Raw genomic sequence first — 23,730 nt, forward strand, 5'->3', positions numbered from 1 at the left:
GAGTAAACTGCTGTCTCCTGTTGTGTAGACAAGAAGTTTAAAATGCAAAATACCAAATCCCACTTGGACTGCTGATGTGTAGTTGCAAATCCTTCTATTCACTGTGAATTCAAGCAGCTCTTTTCCTCCTTTGTGTAGTAAGCATTAAATATGCTACAAGGTTAAAATGTAGAATAGAGAACCTGTTTATCCTCGCTCAGGGAAAGCCAAGGATACTTGGTCCTCTGCCTCCTGTAAATGATGTCTTTCCTTGCAGTTCAGGAGCTTGGGTAAATGCCTTAATTTCTCTAGCTCTAGTTTTTTCCTAAATAAAAGAAGGCAAGTGTGAGAACATTATTTTTGTTCATTTAAATTGGTGTAAGCTGGACATGCCCTAACACCAGCTGCTGTCCCAAAGGCATTAGAGGGCTGAATGCAGCAGGACCATGCTAAAGGTTCTCTGTGAAGTTGCCGTAACATGTGAAATGATGTGTTACATCCTCTAGATCTGCACTGGAGAACTGCTTGGTTTTCCCTTTGGCATGCAGCTGGGTGGCTTTGCAGCAGGGCTCCCTGCTGCAGTGCCTCTGGCATGGGAGGGAAAGGCTCCACAAGCAATCCCTGCATTTGTGCGTTTTAATAACTCATTGCTTCTGACTGATGTGGAAATGATGTGTCCTGTTTGTAGAAAACTTGTGGGATCTTTTTTCCTTCTCCCTGCAGGTAGAGCAGGTGCTTTCCTGAATTACATGCAGGAGACTGCTGTTCAGTTATTAACTTCCACTTTCACGGTGGAGCAGGTTCTGCAGTGTCTGACACAAAGCATAGCCCAGGAGGAACAGTAATTATTCCACACAGCTCCACGTGTCTGTGTTACAATGCCTGGGAGCCCCTGCTGGGGTGTCTCCTGTTCCGTGGGGTGTTGTGCACATATGAATAGGTTGTGATGAGGATTGGGGGGAGGATGTAACAAAAAAGCCAACATGGTCCTTTGGATTAAAAAACCCTCCAAACTGTCTACATGGGGACTGCAGGAAAGCTTATACCAGCTCTAACTATTTACTACAGCTAGATTTCTGTGCAGCTGCAGTGGTTTATTAAACACTCCATGCATGCTCTTGTTCTAGTCTGGTTTTTGGCTTCCTGAGCACTTATGTGCTATTGCTCTAGAAAACCTTTTCCTCAGAGAAAACGCTTAACTTGCTGTCCTGACAAATTCCTCCCCCAGTTACATATCAAACTGGTGAACTGCCAGAGGAGACTTACACAGTGGAAAAATGAGCCCTTGAGCATATGGGGTAAAGCTGACTTGTGCTACAGAACTGCAGAGGGGCACTCTCGGGTGTTCTTCAGAAGCAACTCCTATAATGTGAAATCCAAAATAAGATTAAGAGAATCTTTCAGGAATCCTTTTTTTTTTTTTTTTTTGAAAGCATGTTGAATCCTTGGACTGGCTGTATTTTACAGGTTCATTTAAATGACAGGAGCTACCCCAACACTGGTTTAATGCCAGCACGTCCTCTCCAGCACACTTGTTGCAGTGTGGTGTTGTTCAGAGCACTGACATTGTCCCTGCTCTTCCAACACAATGGCAGCTCAGGTCAAGAAGGGCTCTGCTAAGCACTGAAACTAAATCACATCTTGTTCTCTTGGCTCAGGTCGGCAAGTGAGCAGTGAGTGCCAGGGCGAGATGCTGGATTACCGGCGCATGCTGATGGAGGACTTCTCGCTGAGCCCGGAAATCATCCTGAGCTGCCGAGGGGAGATCGAGCACCACTGCTCGGGGCTGCACCGCAAGGGCCGCACCCTGCACTGCCTCATGAAGGTGGTGCGGGGGGAGAAGGGCAACGTCGGGCTCAACTGTCAGCAGGCAGTAAGATGCTCTTCTGTCACTTCACCTGTGCTTTGCTCTGTTGGTAGAAGCACTGATTTGTCTGTTAGCGTTTTGCCTCGTGATGGAGGTGCTGCTGGAGTCAGCCTGGCTCTGCCGGGTGCCAGTGACTGCTGGAGGCAGTTGTGTAAGTGGTCATGGTATGATGTGTTACCTGACATCTGGCAGCACATTAGTAACGGTGGGGTTTTTCCCCCTCAGAAAAATACATTTTGGATTGTCCTGCTCTGGATTTTGTATTGGACCTCCTGTAGTTCTTCTCTAACAGCTTTTAAGTCATGAAATTCTCTCCTGAGTGCAAGATGTAGGGAAACTTGCTTTTTGTAATTTTAAAATATTCCCTCTCTGCTTTTCCCCCTATGCCCTGTCCTTGGAAATGCACAAAACCTTCTCGAAGCACCTTCCCACTCAGTTTTATTTTTATTTCATTCAACTTAAATGATGGAAATGGAACTTCAGGGACAGAGAGGTATAACAGACTGCTGCATTTTGGTGGAGTTGCAGCCACTGAAGGAAATGCAATTTTTCTCCAAAATACCTTTGTAAATTGGGATAATTCTTTTACCTTTTCATTTTGGCCCGGATACATCCTGTTTGTGGTTTTTTTACATTGAAAACAATAATTTAATTTTTGTTCAGACTCATTAGTGCTTTTTAATATATTACATTTTTGTACTTAATACTTGTCTATGAGCCCAGAAAAGTGGCATCAATGACAAAACTGGTGAGGGATATTAGTGCTGATGTGGGAATTTGGGGAGATGTACGATCGTGACTTCCTGCAATATATGGAACCAACAGCTTAAAGCCTGAGCCCCTTATGGTACCAGTTTGTGTATATTATCACAGGTAAATTAGTGTCTGTTCAGTTTTTGTAAGGCATAGGGTGTTTTGTGCTGAAGCTCATTTCTGCACAAATACCAGGTGTGTTGGAGCAGCAGCTGCGCAGTTTGAGTCACTTCTGTGGGGAGCTGGAGTGTGTGACTTGTGCTTTGCAGCCCTTGTGTGAAAAACTGCGTATTTGTTTCTGTTTAAATGTGAAATTGAACCTGCTGCCTCAGAACCTGATTATTTGCAAACTGTCGTAAGATCAGTTCATCTTGGGAATGACTTCCAGGTCATGAAGAGCGGGTTCAGAGCAAGTCATAAGTTAACACAGGAGACCCCCAAAAATCATAAGTGATTTCAAACTTTTAAAGAAAAATATCTGTAGAAATCTGTAGCAAGTTTGGGGTTTTTACAGTTCTCTTACACTTGAGCTACTGCTTTATTTTTGTACAGTAAGTTGATGCAATAGTATGGCTTGTCCATGACTCCCCTTCAAGTTAAATGTGTTCTGTTCTCTGCAAAACACAGCAGGAGCAAATTAAGTGTTGATTTTATAAAATACAATTAGCTTGTCCTTATTCTTCTGGGCAAGAGGAAATAGATTATTGCAAGACTGTGATAAACATTCCAATGATCTGAGTTCCTGAAGACTGGCATGGTACTATTATACAGCTGCCGACAACTTTTGAGGTACTAAATAATTTATTGTTATTTTTCGTATTTGAATGGTAAGGGTTGTCTCAGCTGCCAGTGGCTTTGTTCTGTTTTGATTTATTGTGTTAGAATCAGCTTCCTGCTTTTACCTTCCAAATTAGCTTTTCAAGGAAGAGACTATTATTGTCTGAAACCCTTCCAGATACTGTGTCATGTGAGGTTGGCCCATATGACAGGCCCTGAAGTAGGCAAGTTAGACATCCATCCTCTCAGAGTTCCTTTTGGGTACCTAGAGAGCACCTTTGACTTATGGTTCTACTGTGATTGTTGATGGTGGAAGTGCTGGTCTGTGGCACCTCTACATTTTCACCTGCAGAAACAGAGTAGGACAGCAAGGGTGCCCTGGGGTGGTCCCAGCAGAGCTGGCTGCAGTGCTTGGGGTCCATCTTCAGATGTCTTCCCTGTAGAGTCAAAAACTCATGTCTCCATGCTTTTAGCAGCATCATTAGGTAATGCTAATACAGCACCTTGATTTCTTGGCTAACTCAAAGCAATAGGGCTTGTCCTGAAGTTCTTCCTTCTGGAAGCTCTATGACCAGACACACCTGCCTAGACAGTTTGCCCGAGGAAGCTGAAAGAGGAAACATCTAATTTGGATCTGGTTTTGCTCTTGTGTCTGTGAAGGTTTACTCTGATTCAGCCTTATGAAAGGAAGATGTTTGCCTATCTGCCAAAAACAACATAAAAGAGTCCTAAAACAACAAAACCCAACCAAAGAACCTCCGTGATTTTATTTTCCTACAGGAACATCTGCTCTTACCCTTTCCTGCAGGTAGAATGTGACTGATTATTTGTATTTAAAGCTGTCAATGAAATGCATTCCCAGGTATTCTCAAACTCCAATATTTTGAACTGAGAAGTTCCATTTCTTGTGAGACACCTCAGGCAGAGTGATCTTGCATACAAGAGTTTGTGCTCACGCTTCACTGTGCTGTTGGGTGAGAAGCACATCTAGACCCAGATGTCTGAGCCGTGTGGGGCTTTTGTCTCAGTTTTGTTCAATGAACTTTTCAAAATGCCATTGTGTCCTATGAATGGTAGAAGAACAATGGCTTTCTGTGCAACATAAGTGGTTCAGCCCAAGTCAGAGGAAGAACTGAGTGTGGGTTCAGCCCCATCTTGCCAAGCTGTGATCTTAAGGGATCCTCCACATGGGGAGGGTGGGTCTGCAATTCTGTAAGTCATCAGACAGCAGATAGAAGTGTCACTTAATTGTGAGCATGAGCTCTACAGCTGTACTGGCAATGTCTAGCACCTGTGGTGTTGCTTAGTGGAAGGAATATTTTATACTAGAGCTGTTTTGACAAATTGTTTTTCAAAAGGGCTTCTATGGTGCCCTGGTCTCATCTTTGGGGTTTTTTTCTGTTCAGTCCCTTGAGTGTGTAAAACTATAATCCCTGTTTAAAGGGCATTTTTTTTTGTTTCCAGTTTCTAATACAGCTGATAGTTCATTGTTAATTGAGCTCCATATCAGGATAAAAGTTCAGAGAACTGTCAAGTTTATCCAGCTCCTTTTTTTCAGCTGCAAGGGTTTGTTCTGGGAGGAAGAAAAATCCTATACAACCTTCACTTTTATCACTGTGCCAAATTATTCCTTCTTCCCTGCTGTCATGGCAGCTGGCTTGGTGCTGCACATCTTGCATGTGGTTGAGAACTGAGACAGTGAATTCTGCAGTAGTGCCCAAAACGGTCTGGAAGGACAAGGAGGTGCTTTGCTGCTTCCAAGCTCTTGTACCCATTGGATTTTGGCCTCTTCCACTTGATAGCAACAGAAAAACCAATAAAACTGAGATCTGAGGAAGAATCCTGCCTACATAATGCTCTGGCCAGTTTATTTAATCTCTGTGTGTAATAAGGTGTTGGGTTTGTGGTTCTATTCACTCAATTTTCCTTGAGGCACCAATTCCACTATTTGTACTTGAACCTTTTTGATAATAAATGTTTGACATAAACATCTGACACAAAGTGATGCCAGCACTTTATATGCAGAGTATTGCCCATCCATGCAGGCTGTGTGTGTGTGCACCAGCAGAACCACAGTATTCTTCTCCTTGCAGTGACTCTTACAAAGTTTGTGAAGAACACATCACTTCTCACTTTTGCTGATCTCTGTTATGAACTGGATCTTGTATTGGCTTTTGTTGGACCACTATCAGAGGCATATATAATAATAATAATAATAATAATAATTATTGTTATTATTATTTTACTGAAAATATCCCAAGAATTTTTGATAGGCAGCACTCTTCTGATCTGCCTGTATCCCTTAGAAACTGAAGCTGGGCATGATCAAGAGTGAGTTGCAGGAAATCCTGCTTTCCTCCCAGGCAATCTGTGGTCTGTCCTGATGATTATGTTTCCTATTGGATAAATAGTGCTAGCTTGTATCTTCTCCAGTTCTCTGATGCCTTTTTCTTCCCTGTGTTTTGTGATGTTAGGGCTTTGCCCCTTAGAGTTTCCTGGATGGTATTTAGGTGCAGACTTTGAAAGGTGGAGAATAAAATTGTGACTGTGCTTTTGATTTAGTTGGGCTGGGAGCTAGAGACAAAAATCATTAAGTGTCAAGATGTTAACAGCATAGACCATTTGATGTCGGTGTGCAGTTGCCTTCTAAGCAAGCTCTCTGCCTCTTTTTTTCCTTTCCTCTCCAAATTTGTCAGCTAAAAATGTTTACCTGTCAAATGATGATACCAGTCTGATGTCAGTCAGTCTTTGGGAATTCACAGCTTGATGGAAAATGAAGTGGGACATGGGGATCCTGGCCTGAGTTATAGTCCAGAAGCTACCCTTGTGCCCAAAACTACTGATTGAGTTTTACCCGAATTCCCTTCCCCTGGCCCAGCAAACACCTCCCAAATTTATGTTCAGATGCCGTTGACTGTTTCTGGATCTGATTTTGAAACTTAGTGCTAAACATGCTAAATGATGTTTGCTTATTAATAAGAGAAAATTCTCTTTCTGGAGCTTTTGTCAGAATAACATTTTCACGAGAACAAAAGACTTGATGGAACTGTTCATGCAGTATTTACCTATGACAACTGAAAGTATTTTGAAGTCGTAAAGGGAGTGGTGGGATATATATATATATATATATATATAAAAATAAATAAAAAATGCGTACTATAGACCTTGGCTTCCAAAAGCTTTAGCAGGCATCCCTGAGGAAATGGTACTTCATGGGGCAGCAGAACAGGACATTTTATATTGTATTTCAATAAAACCTTTGTGTCCTCTCCAGGCAATTAAAAAAACTGTTTTAACTTTTGTTTGTAGTTGGGCAACCGGTCTTTAAGCATTGATTTGGGTTTCAGTCGGATATAATCTTCATGAAAATATGACAAATCTACCTAAACAAATCTAGTATCATCAACCTTATGGAATGAGGTTGCCACCAAAGATTAAGATGGATCAAAAATACAGTATGCAAATTTTACCAGTTCAGTTCTGTAAATTAGTACATAAGTGGTCCAGCTTTAGAGTTGACCTTCAGTGGGTGACTGGTCTCACCCAATGTTCCTGGGCTACTTCATGATGATAATTAGGGTTCAGCAGTGCTGAACTCCCATGTCTGGCAATTGCGTTGGCAGCACAAGCACTTAAAATCAAACCCTGTAGGACAGAGGTCATACGTGGTAGCATTGCTGCTGGCACAGAATTGCCACGCTGAGAGGTTGTAATTTAGGTTGTTAACATTTGTCTTCCTGTCCACAATTTCTTTCTTGCAGCTGCAAACCCTGATCCAGGAGACTGACCCGGGTGCCGATTACCGCATCGACCGCGCGCTCAACGAGGCCTGCGAGTCGGTGATCCAGACAGCCTGCAAGCACATCCGCTCGGGGGACCCCATGTAGGTGCCTCCCACTTGGACTGATCTGTCTTTTCGGTGGGGCATCCATGAAGGTTGTGTGGCTGAGCAGTAGGAACACTAAAACCTGTCCAGAAATGAGGGACTCCAGAGTGGCAATTTGTGCAGGGCTGGAGGGGTGAACTGAGCTCTGTCTCCGTTCTGGCTTTACAAGCAGGCCAGTGCTTTTGTCACAGGGCTGGTTTAGCACTGGTGAAGGATATAGCTATCTCAGGCTTAGACTTGGTAATATTTGTAATATTTGATGTGCTCGTTTCCCTAACTACATAAGTCTTTAGCAATATCACAAAGTGACAAGCCTGGAAAGTCCAGGTAAGCAAACCCATAGTGCAGAGACAGCTGCCTCCAGTCTGATAATATATTCTCCCCCCCCAAGACAGATTTTCGATAGAATACTCCTTAAGATTTTTGTTGTATATCAGACTTGCTGAGATAACTAAAACAATGGCATTTAAAAGGGTACAAATCTTACACACAGTTGGTTTAGATGTAATCTTTTGGAAGGAAAAGAAAGATCTTCACTGCTTTTGAACTTCTTATCTATGGTTCATTGAAAAGACTGATTTGCCAACATCAGCTGTTATAAGAAAGCCCAGCATGATTCTAACAGTCTCTGGCCTAACTTTTCTGTTTGCAGGATTCTGTCTTGCCTGATGGAGCACTTGTATACTGAGAAGATGGTGGAGGACTGTGAGCACAGGCTCCTGGAGCTCCAATATTTTATATCTCGTGACTGGAAGTGAGTACTGTAAAATGAGATTTATGCTCACGTGATGTTTCTATTTAGTGTTTGTTTGCATTAGCAGTTCCTGGTAAAGCAGTGTCGCTTATGATGGTTCAGAAGAGGATTTTTAAATGTGCCAGGTCTGTAGGGTGCTAATGCCTGTCTAGAACATAGAAGCAAAAGCTGCTTAGAAAAGGTGTGATGCCACTTAAATCAGGTCCTCTCTGAGAAGTGATGCAACCCTAAAAAGTGCTCAAGTTTTGGCTCTGAAATTCAGTGCAGCTTTAAAGAATTCTGTCTGGCTGTACTGAAGTTTAAGGTCACTTTCTGTGCAGGTGGCAGCCACTTGCATCTGCTCTGAGTGCTACAATATGGGACTTATGGAAACCAAGCTTTTCAGTATAACAAAGGGACACTGTGTGAGAAACTTCCTGCTTCCATTTCTGCCTTTTTTCAAATTCTCTAGGTGTGATTACAGTATGACAGATGTAATACCCTTTGGAGCACTGCTTTTCCAGCTTTCTCATCCAGAGATGGCAGTGCTTTGTTTTAAATGAGTACAAAGCCCCTTGTGTCTGTGCTGGTTAAGATGAGGAGAATATAAATTTGATAAACATGACCAGTGAGGAAAGAATTAAGTGTTTGGCTTGTCTTCTAAAGAAGATTGAGAGGTGAGGAAGTAGAGTACATTAAATAGGATTACTGCAAGAAATTGAGAAATTGTTCTCAGTGGCCACAAAGAGTGTAAGGCAAGAAGTGATGGGCTTCCATTACTGCAAGGGGTGTGTGAACCAAACGTGAGGAAAATCTTGAATCATAGCAAGTCATGTCTTTTGGGCAGCAATGCCAGTAGTTAAGAGTTGGCATGCTCTGTGAACCTTCTGCTTTTAAAATACCCAGGGCTTTGTGAACCAGAGAGTTTAGGGTTTTGGGGCTGTTTATTTAGTCATCTCAATAACTGTCACACAGGTACACAAAAATACTTAATTTTTCCCCCTTCCTGTTTCCCTTCATTGTTATTTCTCCTGCCTGTACCATGTTTCCAGCAGGTAATTCGTTGCTTGAGCCAGACTTAATTGATTGAAAGAAGGAAGATTGAGTATTTGCGTTTTACTGGGAGTAAAGATAACTCAAATTTATATTACATGCTGGGCAGCATTAGCTCATCTTTGTTTAACCACTGTTCCCCAGAACTGACTTATAAAAGCTGTTGCATTTGCTGTGTCCCTCCACTGAAATCACTTGATGTTTGTCTTCTGTAGTGTTGTAGAAATCACAGGTTTCCTTTTTGTAAAGTTAACAATATCTCACTTAGCTTTCCTGTAATTAACTGTCATCCTAAGAGATCTGCACTTGTATACAAAAGCAAGGGCTGCTGAGTCTTCAGTTGACTCAAATCCAGGGCAGACAGAACTTAGATTTTTATGGAAGTGGTGTTTCAGAATGGCAGCAGTACAAAGTACACGCAAGATATTATACAACCAAAATGTGGTATGTACCTGCCTTTCTCCTGCTTTAGGACATCGAGGAGATGATTTCTTTTCTCACATGTCAGCATTTGGCTGGTATGCTGCAGAACAGAATGGGAGGTGCTTCGAGAAGTGTTGAAGATTTAATCTGTAATTAAAGATTTCGGTGTTATTTTTGCAAGAATACGGAGTTGATTCCAAACTGAGTGATGGGCATTTTTCTGCCTGTTGGTTCAGTTGGTCAGACACTGCTGCTGAGTGATGTGGTGGTGGTGGTGCCTGAAACTTGAAGTGGATTTTCTGCCTCAAAAGCATTTCAGAATATCAAAAGTGTTCCAGTTTGAATGAAGTGCCAGTGATAACCCTGGTGTTTGCAGGTTGGACACAGTCCTGTACCGCAAGTGTCAGGGAGACGCCTCCCGGCTCTGCCATACCCATGGCTGGAATGAGACCAGTGAGCTGATGCCTCCAGGGGCTGTTTTCTCCTGCCTGTACAGGCATGCCTATCGCACAGAGGAGCAAGGAAGGAGGGTGAGTGCTGGGGTGCAACTTGCTGCCCTTTGACCTGTGATGGAAGGGTTGCACACGCGTTTGAAGTTGGACACACTGTGATAAAACTGCCAGAACTCACGAAAGCTGCTTCAGAAGCATTTACTGTAGGGGGTAGTTGCAGTGCTTTGGGTGCCCCACTCCTTCTCCAGTGTGCCCTGAGGGTGGCTGTTCTGGCAAGGCAAAAAAAGCCAGCAGGATGTGACATGGGCCAGTGGGGGAACTGTGCACTGACACCGACTGACATATCTGTCCAAATGCACTGCAAGTCCTCCCCCATGTCTTTCCAAAGAGGAATGTAATTCCTTGCAGATAGCTAGCATAGCTGCAAAATTGGTTTTATGCTAAAAGAGTTTCAAGCTCAGCTTTCCTTAGCTGTTTCTAATTAAATTTTGATTTGTGTACAGCTTCAGATTATACTCCATTAAATTCTTCCTATTGCTATAACACATCCTTCCAGTACTGTGGAGCATGCTGTCCTGGTAAATGTGCTCATGCTGTCTTTAAAGAAGACAGTAGGGATCTGACTTGCTGCCCTGCAGTCTGGAGATCCACCATCATGGCATCTGTAGTTCAGAGCTGCTCTTTTCAAGTTTGCTGCCCTCTCGTGCCTTTATCAGGGCACTCAGTTGAAAGCAACTGGGTACTCAGTTCCATTTCTTTTGGCACTGTGGTGTACACAGCCCCCAGCAGTTGGTGGGTTTACACAGTGGCCTGGCTTAAAAATTAATTTCCACAGCTTGATTTAAAAGGTCTTTTGTGGCAGAGGTCAAGTATTGATTGAAAGCATCTCTCTTTTAGGAATAATTTTTATTTAATGCAGTTTCTTAGTCTGCTGAGTTGAGACTTTTTAATTCCATTTTATATTAGTGCTGACCAAAGAAATCAATAGCCACCCTGCAAATAATCTATCAGAGAGAGAAAAGGTTTTTAAATGTGTTTTTCTAGTGGAAAGTAGGCTAAGGGAGCAGCCGTCATTTTGAAATTTAGTGTTGGAAAGCAAACTCTTGGGAGGTTAGGCCTGTACTTCTTTCCAGTGCTGTTGACAAAATGCTACATAACTTCAGTGGTTTGGATTTTTAAACGTTTGAAGTTTTAAGCTTCAACTGGTGCATTTTAGGTCTGATAAGCACCCTACCAGTATCCCTTGGTTTTCTACAATTTGTTTCTTCCTGTCTTGCAAGTGCTGACTCTGATGTGCTGCAGTGGGGATTGCTGAGCAGAAATTACAGCTGGGCTCTATTGCCTCATTCTGGGCTTCCCATTTGGTATTGAGGGCATGAGCTATTTTGACTTCCTTCTCCAGAAGCAGTCTGTGGCTTAGAGTGAAGGGGGGTGGTGCAGCAGACAGCCTAGGGACCTGCTCTGATATCTCATTTCAAAAATCAAAGTACAGGTTTAAGAATATAAAATAATTTTATTGGAATGAGAGGACCCTCTATCCAAACTAAATGACAGAGCTCCAAACTCTTTTGGAGCCCAAATCGCTTTTGGGGGCCCCGACAGACTTGTGCTGAGCAGTGCAGGACTCCTGGGCTTTCTGGGACTGCTGATGGCATTTGTGGTCACTCTCAGAACTTTACCTGACAGCATCTTCTTTGCACTGTGTGGATTTAGAGACCCCCTGTGCTTAAACAGTCCCTGTCCTCCTTGCAGCTATCACGGGAGTGCAGAGCAGAGGTCCAGAGAATCCTCCACCAGCGAGCCATGGATGTGAAGCTGGACCCAGTTCTCCAGGACAAGTGCATGATTGACCTGGGGAAGTGGTGCAGTGAAAAAACAGAGACAGGGCAGGTACTGTACACAGCATCACTGCTGCTTTGGTTGGGAAGCTGGAGGGTGGGGCAGGCAAAAAGGGCTTAAAGGGACATCTTGTGTGCTGCCTCTTTAGAGCAGAGAATATATTAAAAATTAGGGCGGTATGAAACATAATCTACACCAAACTGAGAGGTGGAGATGATACAAAGAAGCTTTGCACATACTGCATGGCTTCATTCAGTAGGTTTAAATGTGTAGTGGAATGAGAAGGGGGAGGGGGTAGTTAGCAAGAAGGACTTTAATGAAGCAACCTCACCCCCCTCAGTCTCTTATGTGTAATATTCTATTACAAGCTTGACATTTCCCACATAAACTTTATCCCATTTCCATTTGGCAAATACTGACATACTTCCTGTGTTTATACAGAACTGAACTAACATCTGCAGCTACTTAACAAAAGTTTCAACAAATGCTTTGATGTTAAATTGCTGTGCCCCAGGAGGGCTGTAGGGAAGGAGCTGTTGGGCAGCAGATGCCGTGGATCACACACCACTGTCCTTTTGAAGGGCCCATCATAGGTTGTAGTTTGGGAACTAACCTCTCCTTAAGGTTATGCAAAGGGCAAATTAAATGTGATATTCCAGAAGTGAAAGCACATCATGCAGCCCTTGAGAGCAAGTGGTAACGTTTTACACCAACATTCTCAATCACTACTACATGTGTGTGGGGGAGTGCTAGTAGAGAGTGGGATTAAATGAGATTTAGGACTTTACCAAGAGGAGGGCAGTTTCACGTGTGTAACAATGTTTTAAGCCCAAAATTTCAAATTGGGTTCTTGGATCACACACTGAAATGTCTGTTTCTGTAGGAGCTGGAATGCCTTCAGGACCATCTTGATGACTTGGTGTCTGATTGCAGGGACATAGTGGGAAACCTCACTGAGCTGGAGTCTGAGGTGAGTGGTTTTCAGCCTGGGGTGAAGGGAATAGTTGAGCATGTCTAGTTAAGCATGTCATTTTGATGATGGTGAAAAAAATTGAGGTTAGAGGAGCTGCAGAAATGCAGCTCTGGGATCAAAGAACATACTTTTTATTCCATACAATGGAAGTTTTCATGGGGGGTTCTTGAGGAAGAGAAATGAGCAACAGTTCAGGATGTTAGGTTGGTGAGGGCATTTCTCCTGCTTAAAAGATCACTTATGGTACTGAAGCTAACATTTCTTACACAGGTAACCCAGGTACCTTTAATACAAGTCAAGATACATGTTGGGACTTCAGATTTCACTCTTGCTTGCAAGTAGTTTTGAGTACCATATTGCAGCTTCTCTCCCTATCCCAAATTTTTGCAGGAAATCACCACCAGGTAGATCAGTACAGATTTTCAATGAGGTTGGCAGCTTAAACTATTTTATGAAGTTGCATATTTGACTGTCATGCCCCAGACTGTTTGGCATATCACCTAAAATATACATTGTGCCCTAGAGAAAGCTTCCTTCCAGTGGGTAGAAACTTTTATTTGCTCATAACTGTCATAAATCTTCAACTTCTACCTGGGTGTAAGGTCATTTCTAGTGCTGTAGCACCCAGTTTGGAGGAGACTGGCTGAATTATCCAAGAAAGGAGTTTCTGTGGAGACCAGGCTCTTCCCTTAAGGTGGAAGGCTTGTCTTGCATTTGCCATGTTGTTGGCAAGACTGAACCGTGGGATTTGCAGAACTGAAGGGTGAAGCTGTCTGGATTGCAGTTTTCAAAACCCTGTAATCTGGGTTGAGTTTTTATCACAGGTTTTTTTTCACAGCCTTTTTTTCCTGTTCATTCACTGTGAAAACGAAATATTGCATGTTTTCTGCAGGACATCCAAATTGAAGCCTTGCTGATGAGGGCATGTGAGCCCATTATCCAGACATTCTGTCATGTGAGTACTCTGTAACAGTGTATCTTTGAGGAAAAAGCACTTTGTGGGAAAGATCAGAGGGTTTTAGTGTTAGTTCTTGCTACACTTCAAAAGTAAAATCAGAGGTAATCAGTTTCAAAAGTCTTTAGTTTAAAAGTCACTCTAAAATAAAAATTCTTAGTTCCACCTAATCCTTCTGCTCTTGTCAGAGCCCTAGCATAAAAGCTAGAGTTTGAAGATGAAAATTGCCTTGTAATTGCAAAAATCACTCTTTACAGTGAGTTCAATACTAGACTTTTTTCCTTCTCCTTTACCTGCAGCCAGTGTGTGTAGCCACTCCACTCTGTGCAGCTGCTCAGCACTGCTGAAATAACTTCACTGATCTAGGATTGAGTAGTTAAATAGCAGTGAAGGCACATGATTATAATATGTCATGTAAGCATTGAGTCTCTAGTATGTTCCCCTGAGTCTGAAGTGTGCATGTTCCTGAGATGGTTCTTTTCTGAATTCTATGAATGTAGTTGTGTACTAGAGTTGTGTGGTGCAGCTCCAGGGTGCTCAGTTAGTAGTAAGCTCACCATAGAGGGTGGGACTGTAAGTTCTGTGTTTCCTGGTCACAGTTGTCTAAAGGAGCATAAGAACCATGACTTGTAGGAGTAGCTCATTTTTAAGCCTTCCATCTCTTTTTCAGGAGGTTGCAGATAACCAGATTGATTCTGGGGATCTGATGGAGTGTCTAATACAGAACAAACACCAGAAGGAAATGAATGAAAAATGTGCAATTGGAGTTACTCATTTCCAGCTGGTAAGCAATGCTTCCCTCTGTCAGTGGAAGCCTGTTCTGTTCTTTCGGGGTGTTGATTTATGAAACCTCTCCTTCTTTAAGATTGATTTCCCACTGTATTTAGAGAGCTTCTGTGAATTCAGACAGTTGTACTTGCATGCCTGATCATAAATGGTCACTTTGGAGATGATTGATTTAACTTCAGGTTCTCCTTCCTCCTTGGCACATGGTAGACAGGGTCCCAACTTCTTCAGCAATGCAGCATCCCCCCTTGCTCCCACATTAACAAGTTGTGAACAAAAGCATTTGCTGGTTGTATGATTCAGCAAGTGTTCTTTTGGGCAATATTTTTTGTTTCAGTTTGGTTTTTTTTTAAACTCCAGGTGACCAAAGTTGTTTTTCTCCCCACTTCTCTCTTGCAGGTTCAAATGAAAGATTTTAGGTTCTCATACAAGTTTAAAATGGCTTGCAAGGAGGATGTGCTGAAACTTTGCCCCAACATCAAAAAAAAGTATGTATGCTGACCAAACAGCAATCTGATCGTATAAATATGTAATTAAGTTACAGGATATTTCATGAGAGGACAGAAAACACTGGACTTCCTTTAAAGGCTGATTGTTTTGTGTGTGTTCCCTTAGTGACTGTGTTCTGCAGATGCTTAAGGCAGAGGCATTGCCTCCTTCTTCAAAATTTCCTACTGGATACAAGCCTGTCCTCTTTATTGTTCTTACCGTGAAATTAGCTAATTATTACAATTAGTGGATTGCATGTCCCAGAATGTTTTATATCCTTGCTAGATTCATCTTCTTATAAGATGAACAGCAGCAGACTGCTGTTGTTCCAGTTGCTGATCTGGGAAGGGAAAATATCCCACTTGTTTTAGCTGGTTTATTCATTCAGTGTAAGGGTTTTTTTAATGGCCTACTGCAATGATGTAAGGCTGAATTACACACAAGGTCAGTCCTGTTTGTGCATAGCAAGACTATTTGCATTTTATGATATCAATGCCCTTCCTATAGTGTAAAAGGATTGCTTGCAATGCTATGTAGATATTCACCTTCATCTGTTTCTGAGATTGAGCAAAGCTTTTCTAAAGTGCTGACGTGACTTAAGAGCCAAGGTCTTGCTGGGCAGAGGTGAGGTGGGGTTTTGAATATATTCCTGTCTTTGGATGTAGACTCCAATCAGGCAGCATCAGATTTAGGGTTTAATTGTGGTCCAATTGCTCTACATAGAGCTGTACCCCAGCTAGAAGTAAGCACAGATGCACGAGGACTTTATATCGTGTTTGGATTATTGCAGTCGGTTTCTCTGGTGTGGTGATCTAATACCAACCTTGGCTGGTTCAGTGAAGGGTGGATGAGTAAAACGCTGTTTTCTCTTCTGCAGGGTGGATGTGGTGATCTGTCTGAGCACAACTGTGCGCAATGACACTCTGCAGGATGCCAAGGAGCACAGGGTCTCTCTGAAGTGCCGCAAACAGCTGCGTGTCGAGGAGCTAGAGATGGTAAACATGCCTGAAACTCTTGTTCTCCCCACTCTTGTAGTCAGGTTCTTCAGTTAAAGCTTCCTGGTTTGTCCACTTTGCGGGGGGGGTGGAAAGGAAGCTCATATGTAAGATGTATCTAATTTATTTTTTCCACTCTTCTTACAACACGAGGCTCAATTGCCCTTCACGGTGAAAGTAATGATTGTCTACTTTAACGCCTTAAATATAGTCTCACGAAGGCCAAGGCAAGCTAAATGGTCATTGGGATTTCAGCTAGAAGTGATTATGTTTAGTGTTAGATAGCAACGTGCTACACATGCTGATGTTCTTAAAGTCCTCTAGGAGAGAACAAAAGCTTCATTTTACAGGCTGAGGAAACAAGCACAGATGAAGCAACTCAACTCCAGCTGCTTCAAGTTGCTCAGTGGATAAATAGGAGTAGTGTTTGTTCTGGTAGGCAAAGCTGCCTCTCAGCTTCCTGCTGCAGTGCTTGCAGCAATAAACTCTTAAGGTCTTTGTCCAGTAGATACTGTTTGAGTGTTAAAGCTTCACCTTAAGTAGGTCCATGTCAGAAGAGGCATCACTCTTGCCTTTTTATGGAAGAATTTAAATGCTGGGCATCACCAAAATCAGGAAACTTCAGTCACAACCTCCAGATCACCTACTAGATGGGTGGCTGTTAATTTGTCCTTTGGCTTTCACATGGAAAGACTTCAGTTGTCTTGGAGGTTTGTAACGATGCCCTTTTAGGAGAAGCAGTGGAAACAACTTACCAGCTCTAAAATTTGATTTAAATGTTTTCTTCAGCCTAAAAAGCTAACTGATCACTGCAGGGAATTGTAAAGTTGGTTTCCCACTAACATCACTTCTTGCACCCAAGACCCTTAAATTCAAAGAAACTGAATGCTTGTTGTGAGAGTTTCTTGCTTTTTGTGAGTAGAGGCCTCTAGTTAAGAGATTAACCAAGTAAAGTAGCCTTGAGTCCTACTTAAAAGTTCATATTGTAATTTGTCCTGCAGACTGAGGATATCAGACTTGAACCAGAGCTGTATGAGGCTTGTAAAAGTGACATCAAGAATTACTGCCAAAACGTGCCCTATGGCAATGCTCAGGTAATGAACTTCATTAATAACTTACAATTTAATTTGTACTTTCATTTCAGAAAACTTTTGAAGAGCACTTTTGCCCCTGTAAGTGCAGCTCGAGATTTTCATTTTGATGTCACTGAAATATTTTGGTAGTGCTTTGGAACGTTAATTTCTTTTTTACCACTGGTGCACAAGCACTAATAGTGGGTGAATGCAAGGCTGTGAGCACTTCATTCTTCAGTTAATGCTAATTTTAAGCTATTAGCAGCTGGTTACTGAAAGTGTTGCTAAAAGATTTCTGAGGCATAATGTCTGCAAGATGAGATTTGTGGGTTTGGAGTAAGTCCAGGAGACCCTCTTCATCTCATTAAATCTTTGTGAGAAAAGATGAGCTTAAGACAAGTTCTGGAAATGAGCACTGGTAATGACTTTGATAAAATCTAGGCATTGGGAACTTAACTACCCAAATCAGGTGAAGGAAGGTCGTTAGGGGAACACACAGCTGTCTGTGACAGAACTGTGTCCCCAGGGTGTCCCTTACTGCTGCAATACTGTGTTGGCAGATTATTGAATGCCTGAAAGAAATCAAGAAGCAGTTGAGCACAAGGTGCCACCAGAAGGTGTTTAAGCTGCAGGAGACGGAGATGATGGATCCAGAACTGGACTACACACTCATGAGAGTCTGCAAGCAGATGATCAAGGTAATGTTAGTGCTTATTTAAGAGGGTGAGGTTGGGATATAAAAGGTCTATTGGCTTTGAGCTTCCCATAAAGGCTTGTTACAAGACTGCTGTGTTGTTTCAGAAGTATGATTGCTTTTTTTGCAGAGTAATCTGTTTCTTAACTCTGAATCAGGCTGAGGTTTCTTCAGGGCTCTTCTCTTTCAACTTCCTGATCAAAGCCTGTGCACTAATAAATTTGTCTACCCAACCACCAGCAGAATTGAGGAGGCAATCAGTGCTGAGGCTTCTAGTGCAGTTTTCATTCAGTCAGTTTGGATTTGGATTGGCTTTATGCAAAGGTGAAGAAATTATGATTACAGAGAATTGTAAAATCTTCAGTTCACTGCTGACTTGGTGCACACAGACTTTCATCAAAGCAATAAAATAGGCAAAATTGTGCAAAATTTAAAATTAGAAATGATAGCTGAAAGTGGTACCATGTGGAAAGCAGCAGTGAATGCTCATATAAGACATTCTTTCACAGTAGGAAAAATTGCAAGCCCTGGAACTTTAGTATGTGTGGTCTTTGTGCAGTGCCCTTATTCCATATTTTGGCTGAAGAAGCACATCTTCAGAATTTTTTGCTCTCCAGTGAAGACCCATGCTTTTATACAAAGACCTGTGCTCTCACCAAAGTAGTGAGGATTAGAAGACACAACAGCCTTATCTTACACCCACAGAATTAGTTTCTAACAAAAGAAATTAGTATCTTGGTATGAATTTTGGGTAAGCTGGTTCACTTTGACTATCTGACTTGGGGCAGGACTGGGCACATTAGTATCAGTGAGCTCCTCTCTGCTTTGTCCTTCTATGTGGTCTTAGTTTGTGCTGAGCATTAATAATGAAGTCTTTACCTGTTGCTTTGTCCAGGCAGCATTTATACAAAACAGTAATATGTGTATAGACTTAAAGATTGCTTTTTTAGTTTCTAAAATAAAGGGGAGCAAAAGTATTTGTGTATGAGGCCTAATTTGGTGGCTATTTTTTTCCAAGTGTGCTGTATCTTAAGAATAGGAAATAAATAAAGGCAATTTGCTTTTGGTACAGCCAACAGGAGGTGGTGCCTAGAAGCCAGTCAGGACTGCACAACTCAGTGCTCAGTCTGTAAGCACAGACATTAATGCCCACAGTCAATTCAGAGAGTAGTACTGCTCTTTGCAGTAGGTGTTGGGGATGCACCTCTGCATTGACCACGTGGTTATTCTCTTCCATGAGTTGGAAGCTGCTTGTTGGGTTTGGGTTTTGCTTTCTCAAGTGCTTAGTGATGAAACTTGTTGGTTTTTTTGGGTTTTTTCGGTAGCGGTTTTGTCCAGAGGCAGACTCAAAAAATATGCTACAGTGTTTGAAACAGAACAAGAACAGTGAAGTGATGGATCCTAAATGCAAGCAGATGATTACCAAGCGCCAGATCACACAGAACACAGGTATCTTCTTCTGAAAGAAACTTCACTTGCTTGCCTGAGCTCTTCAGTGATTTGCATGGGTGGAAGAATATCAGTTTTGTTTTATTCTTCATGTTTTTCAGTGCACACTCTGATCTCAGTCAAGTTCTTGAGGGTCAGCATGTGTTTTTGAATCCTCTTTATCCCTGAAGCTCTTACCTCACAAGTTGAAATTCTGTTGTGAAGAAATACTGTTTTCCCCCAAAATTAAGTTCCTTGGTGGTACAATGTCATCTAGGAAATTTCTGTCCAGTCTCTTTGGGAGTGTTGTGTTGTGCAGTCTGAAGAGGTGTGTGCTCTAATGAAGTTCTGTCACCTTTCCCACTTAGATTACCGCTTAAATCCCGTGCTCAGGAAGGCGTGCAAAGCAGACATACCAAAATTCTGCCAAAATATCCTGAACAGGGCCAAGGATGATACAGAGTTGGAAGGGCAGGTCATCTCATGCCTGAAGTTGAAATATGCAGACCAGGTGAGTAGAGCTGGTGCATGCAAATGAGAAACTGTGCAGGATCGTGCTGAGCAACAGTCATTGAACAACAGATCAAACTGGGGCTTGTGGTGTGTTCAGTGTTTGTGACAGGCTGTACATAAATGAGGTTTTTATGTTCCTGTACAAGTATTAGAGGATACAGAGGTTAAAATACAAGGTGATTGATTTATGAAAATGAAGGTCATCGAGTGAGTTAATGACTTTCTCCTCCTCACAGCGTCTCTCTCCTGACTGCGAGGACCAAATTCGAGTGATAATCCAGGAATCAGCCCTTGATTATCGGCTGGATCCCCAGCTTCAGATGCACTGTTCTGATGAGGTAGGAGAAGTAGCTCCTGAGCTACTTTTTCAGGATGAAAACTCCCTTCGTGTAACAGATTTTTGTTTCTTAAAACAAGAAGCTTCCCAATAATTAAATTTTAAAAAAATCCCTTTGAGCTGCCTCTAGCTGGTCAGATTCTCTGCTTGTGACTTTTGCCCAGTGTGCAAGAATTGCAGTTTCCTGTGCAGTGCTAATATGAAGTTAATTTTTTTATCTGGGATCTCATCAGTACTTGTGACTATGAAAGAATACTGCTTTCCTGTTGTCAAAAAAAATGTCTGTTAATTCTCTGGTCTTGTCAGCCTTAACTGGAATACATTCAGGTTTTTGAGTTTTCCCTTTTGATAACAGAGTTGGTCATGCTTCAAGTGTTACTTATTTCATACTTTCACATTCTTTCTGTGCTGTTTTCCTCTCGGCCCTCCTCCTCAGTACAGCAATATTGACTTCTTGCTGCTGGGTTTAAAGGGTATACATATTGCATGAGCCAGGCTGCATTTGGCTCTAGAGATCTGGGGGGGAAGGAGTCTCATCATGTATTCTCTAGCTGTGCCCTGTGATGAACTAATGTATTGAGATATAAATGTGCTAAAAGGCAGAATGATTGTTGTGAACTACTTATGTTAAAACACCTTTTTCAAAATAGATTTCCAGCTTGTGTGCAGAAGAAGCAGCAGCTCAGGAGCAGACAGGGCAGGTGGAAGAATGTCTGAAAGTGAATCTGCTGAAAATAAAAACTGAAATGTGCAAGAAGGTAAAGGAAATAAATTGGATGTGCTCTAAAAGGCATTCCATCCCTGCAGAAGTCTGTGATTTTTCCAGATCACAGCCTAGGTCATGTTGTAGCTATAATGAGGCCAGAGCTCTGAAGTTTCCCTACACATCTCAGTTCTGGCCTGCAGTGATTCAATTCTGTTTCAATTTGCCAGTCAAAATCGTGTCGACAGTGCCTCCTCTGCAATTCCAGGCTTGAATCCTTCCTTGACTGTGGTTGCCAAAGTTTCTTGTTACTCATCTGTTTCCTGGTGCTGTCTCCATTGCAGGCTGCCTGGGTGCTGGGCATGGCCTGGGCACTGGGCATGGCCTGGGCATGGCTCTATGAATCACCCGTGGCTGATTTCAGTTCTAACTGAAGGAACCCTGACATATTGTCTTTGTATTTTAGATTAATATGAGTATTTTAATGAACATTACTGTAAATGTTACAGACCAGGACACTTAAATTAAGCCTAAACTATCATTCATAGCCTCATCCATGGACAGTGGTGGATTTTCTCATGATCCTGGATTTTAAAAGTTGGTACAGCTTTCAGAAATATTGAGCAGCATGAGTTTTGTTCTCTCTCCTTTTTCTGAGGTGTCCTTGTAATTTCCTCCTCCCCAGGAAGTGCTCAACATGCTGAAGGAAAGCAAAGCAGATATATTTGTTGACCCAGTGCTCCACACAGCCTGTGCCCTCGACATCAAACACCACTGTGCTGCCATTCCACCGGGGAGAGGACGCCGTAAGTGCTTGTGCTGTACCTGTGTAACCTGTCAGTCCTAAAATACTTAACCTGCATTTTCTTGCCAGTGTGATCTTAAGTACAGGATATTTCCACCAATCATTTGTGGGCAGTAGGATGGAACAGCAGCAGAAGTGGTAGATGGATGGGTATCAAGAAGTCCTTCCTTGTGTCCAAGGCAGGACTTATTTATTCCTCAGTCCTGATATAAAATACCTTTGCAGCCTTATCTGCAGACTTAATGAGTATATTTCTGTGCCATCATTAATATGATTGCTGACAACAGTGTGTGATACCAGATCCATAAGCCTTCTATAAAATCCTTCCTCAGTTAAATCCCATTGAAAATGAGCTCTTAATAAACATGGACTCATTTTTCAGTGAGGTTTATCTCCCACCTTGTATCAGCTTCACACAAGATACAGCTCCCAACCTTACTTATGACAATGTTCTATCAGACTGTATCAAAAGCTTTCCTAGAACTAAGCTGCTTTTCATAGAGCAGCAAGTTGGTTTCGTTTCACAAGAGTCATTCTTACCTAATCCTCTTGATCCTTCTTTCTTTGTGTCAGTCTTTGTCCATGGTTGGCTTCTTTGTTTCAGTATTTAAAATTAAACCAAAGTACTTTGATTTAATTTTTTTCTTCTCTGCTTAAACATACCAGTTTTTTCTTTTCCAACATTGCAGAGAGTAGGTAATCATGATTTGATTTTCTAAGTTCACAGAGCTGGTAAAGGCTTTCAGACTTCATCAGCTGTTCCAGGTCCTCTGAGTTCAGCAAGTTCAGACTACTTGAAATATAGTACAAATAAGTATTTCCTAACACTTTCTTTCCTGTTTGAGTCAAGCTCTTGCACTCTGTTATTGCTGTTATGTTAGCTACCACAGTATGTATGGCTGTTTAAGGAAAGCTAGCGGGGAGAATAGTTCTGAACTTTCCCATCTTTCTGAGTTTATCTGGCATTAAAAATAGCAGCCAAGTATTTTCCTGATCATTATCTTTTGTGCTGGTTACTGAATGCCTTTTTGAAATTCTGGATATCCTTTGTTTATTCCTGCTTTGTCATAATTCTTTTGATGTGTGTTCTGATGTGTTTGCACTGAAGGTCTGCAGGAGTCTGTAGCTTAGAGAGGGCTCTGCCTGCGAGTGCTTGAACTGACAATTGTGTATTAAAAGTCTGGATTTAGCTTAAAGTTTGCTGCCTGTTTGCTATGAACTAAATAACTCTTCGCTGCAAAGCAGAAAGCATCCAATTAGGGATTAGTCAAGTATGGTAGCATGAGTATAAAATACAGAATTTGATGTCAGTGTCTCATATGAGCATATAAGAGCTCATGAGTTGGCCAGGCTGCTCCATAGGCACCAGAACACTGTGATCCCACTTCCTTTTCACAGGACTGTGTGAAAACTCAGGAAGTTAAACAGTTCAGAATATTTTGTTGATCAAAAGAAGCTCATAACAAGCCTAAGGAGATAAGACTGTGTTTTTTCCCGAGCTGAATTTGATCTTAGCTCTGTCTAAAGGGTAGTGGCATAGAATTTAGAGTGTACAGCTTATTGAAGGTGCAAATTTAGCAGACTTCCTGAAATCTCATGTAAATCACATGAATTATATATTGGATATGTACTGTAATTTTTTTTGGAAGTCAAAATTCCTTGCACCTCCAAATGCAATATTGCTCATGAATCTTGGTGACATTACCAGCCTCAGAGGTGCAGGGGTTTGTTTATATTCTGTTTGGAAGGCCGTGTAACCATCAACCTTCAGGAGAGTGGAAGTGCCCCTTTCCACAGCACGTGGTTGAAGCTGCTGTTTCTGTTTTGTAACACCATCTTCTGCACATTACAGAAATGTCATGCTTAATGGAAGCTCTGGAAGATAAGCGTGTGAGGTTGCAGCCTGAATGCAAGAAACGCCTTAATGATCGTATTGAAATGTGGAGCTATGCTGCAAAGGTGAATATTTATAAGATTTCCTTTTTTTTTTTTTTTTTTATGCATTAGATCTCTCAGTTGCAAGCTATTTATGAAAAACTTCAACTGTAATGAAATTCTTGTTTCTGAATGAAGTTCAGTATTTTGACTTTGGTCTAGAAGAACTGAAAACAGGTCTTCTTTTTTTGAATTTAGATCTTACTCTCTCCGTGTCTGGGATGCATCCCCAACAATGCAGAATTAAGCTGTCTTTTGTGTATGTAGGGCTTAGTCTCCTGT

The 23,730-nt window shown here is 41.9% G+C and overlaps 1 protein-coding gene across 1 annotated transcript in view; it reads left to right on the top strand.

The window, feature by feature from the left end:
• The window catches only part of GLG1 (golgi glycoprotein 1), an 82,286-nt gene that overhangs the window by 53,978 nt on the left and 4,578 nt on the right, over positions 1–23,730 (top strand). Inside the window, exons 8-25 of the mRNA XM_032701460.1 lie at positions 1,638–1,852; positions 7,138–7,259; positions 7,915–8,016; positions 9,848–10,001; positions 11,676–11,813; positions 12,646–12,732; positions 13,628–13,690; positions 14,361–14,474; positions 14,876–14,964; positions 15,843–15,960; positions 16,962–17,054; positions 17,594–17,731; positions 19,053–19,176; positions 19,524–19,666; positions 19,905–20,006; positions 20,656–20,763; positions 21,394–21,514; positions 23,366–23,472. Coding sequence (XP_032557351.1) covers positions 1,638–1,852; positions 7,138–7,259; positions 7,915–8,016; positions 9,848–10,001; positions 11,676–11,813; positions 12,646–12,732; positions 13,628–13,690; positions 14,361–14,474; positions 14,876–14,964; positions 15,843–15,960; positions 16,962–17,054; positions 17,594–17,731; positions 19,053–19,176; positions 19,524–19,666; positions 19,905–20,006; positions 20,656–20,763; positions 21,394–21,514; positions 23,366–23,472 — 2,138 coding nt within the window. The remainder of the gene's footprint in view (positions 1–1,637; positions 1,853–7,137; positions 7,260–7,914; positions 8,017–9,847; positions 10,002–11,675; positions 11,814–12,645; positions 12,733–13,627; positions 13,691–14,360; positions 14,475–14,875; positions 14,965–15,842; positions 15,961–16,961; positions 17,055–17,593; positions 17,732–19,052; positions 19,177–19,523; positions 19,667–19,904; positions 20,007–20,655; positions 20,764–21,393; positions 21,515–23,365; positions 23,473–23,730) is intronic.

Source organism: Chiroxiphia lanceolata, chromosome 13, assembly GCF_009829145.1.
Source record: "Chiroxiphia lanceolata isolate bChiLan1 chromosome 13, bChiLan1.pri, whole genome shotgun sequence".
Lineage (NCBI taxonomy): Eukaryota > Metazoa > Chordata > Aves > Passeriformes > Pipridae > Chiroxiphia > Chiroxiphia lanceolata.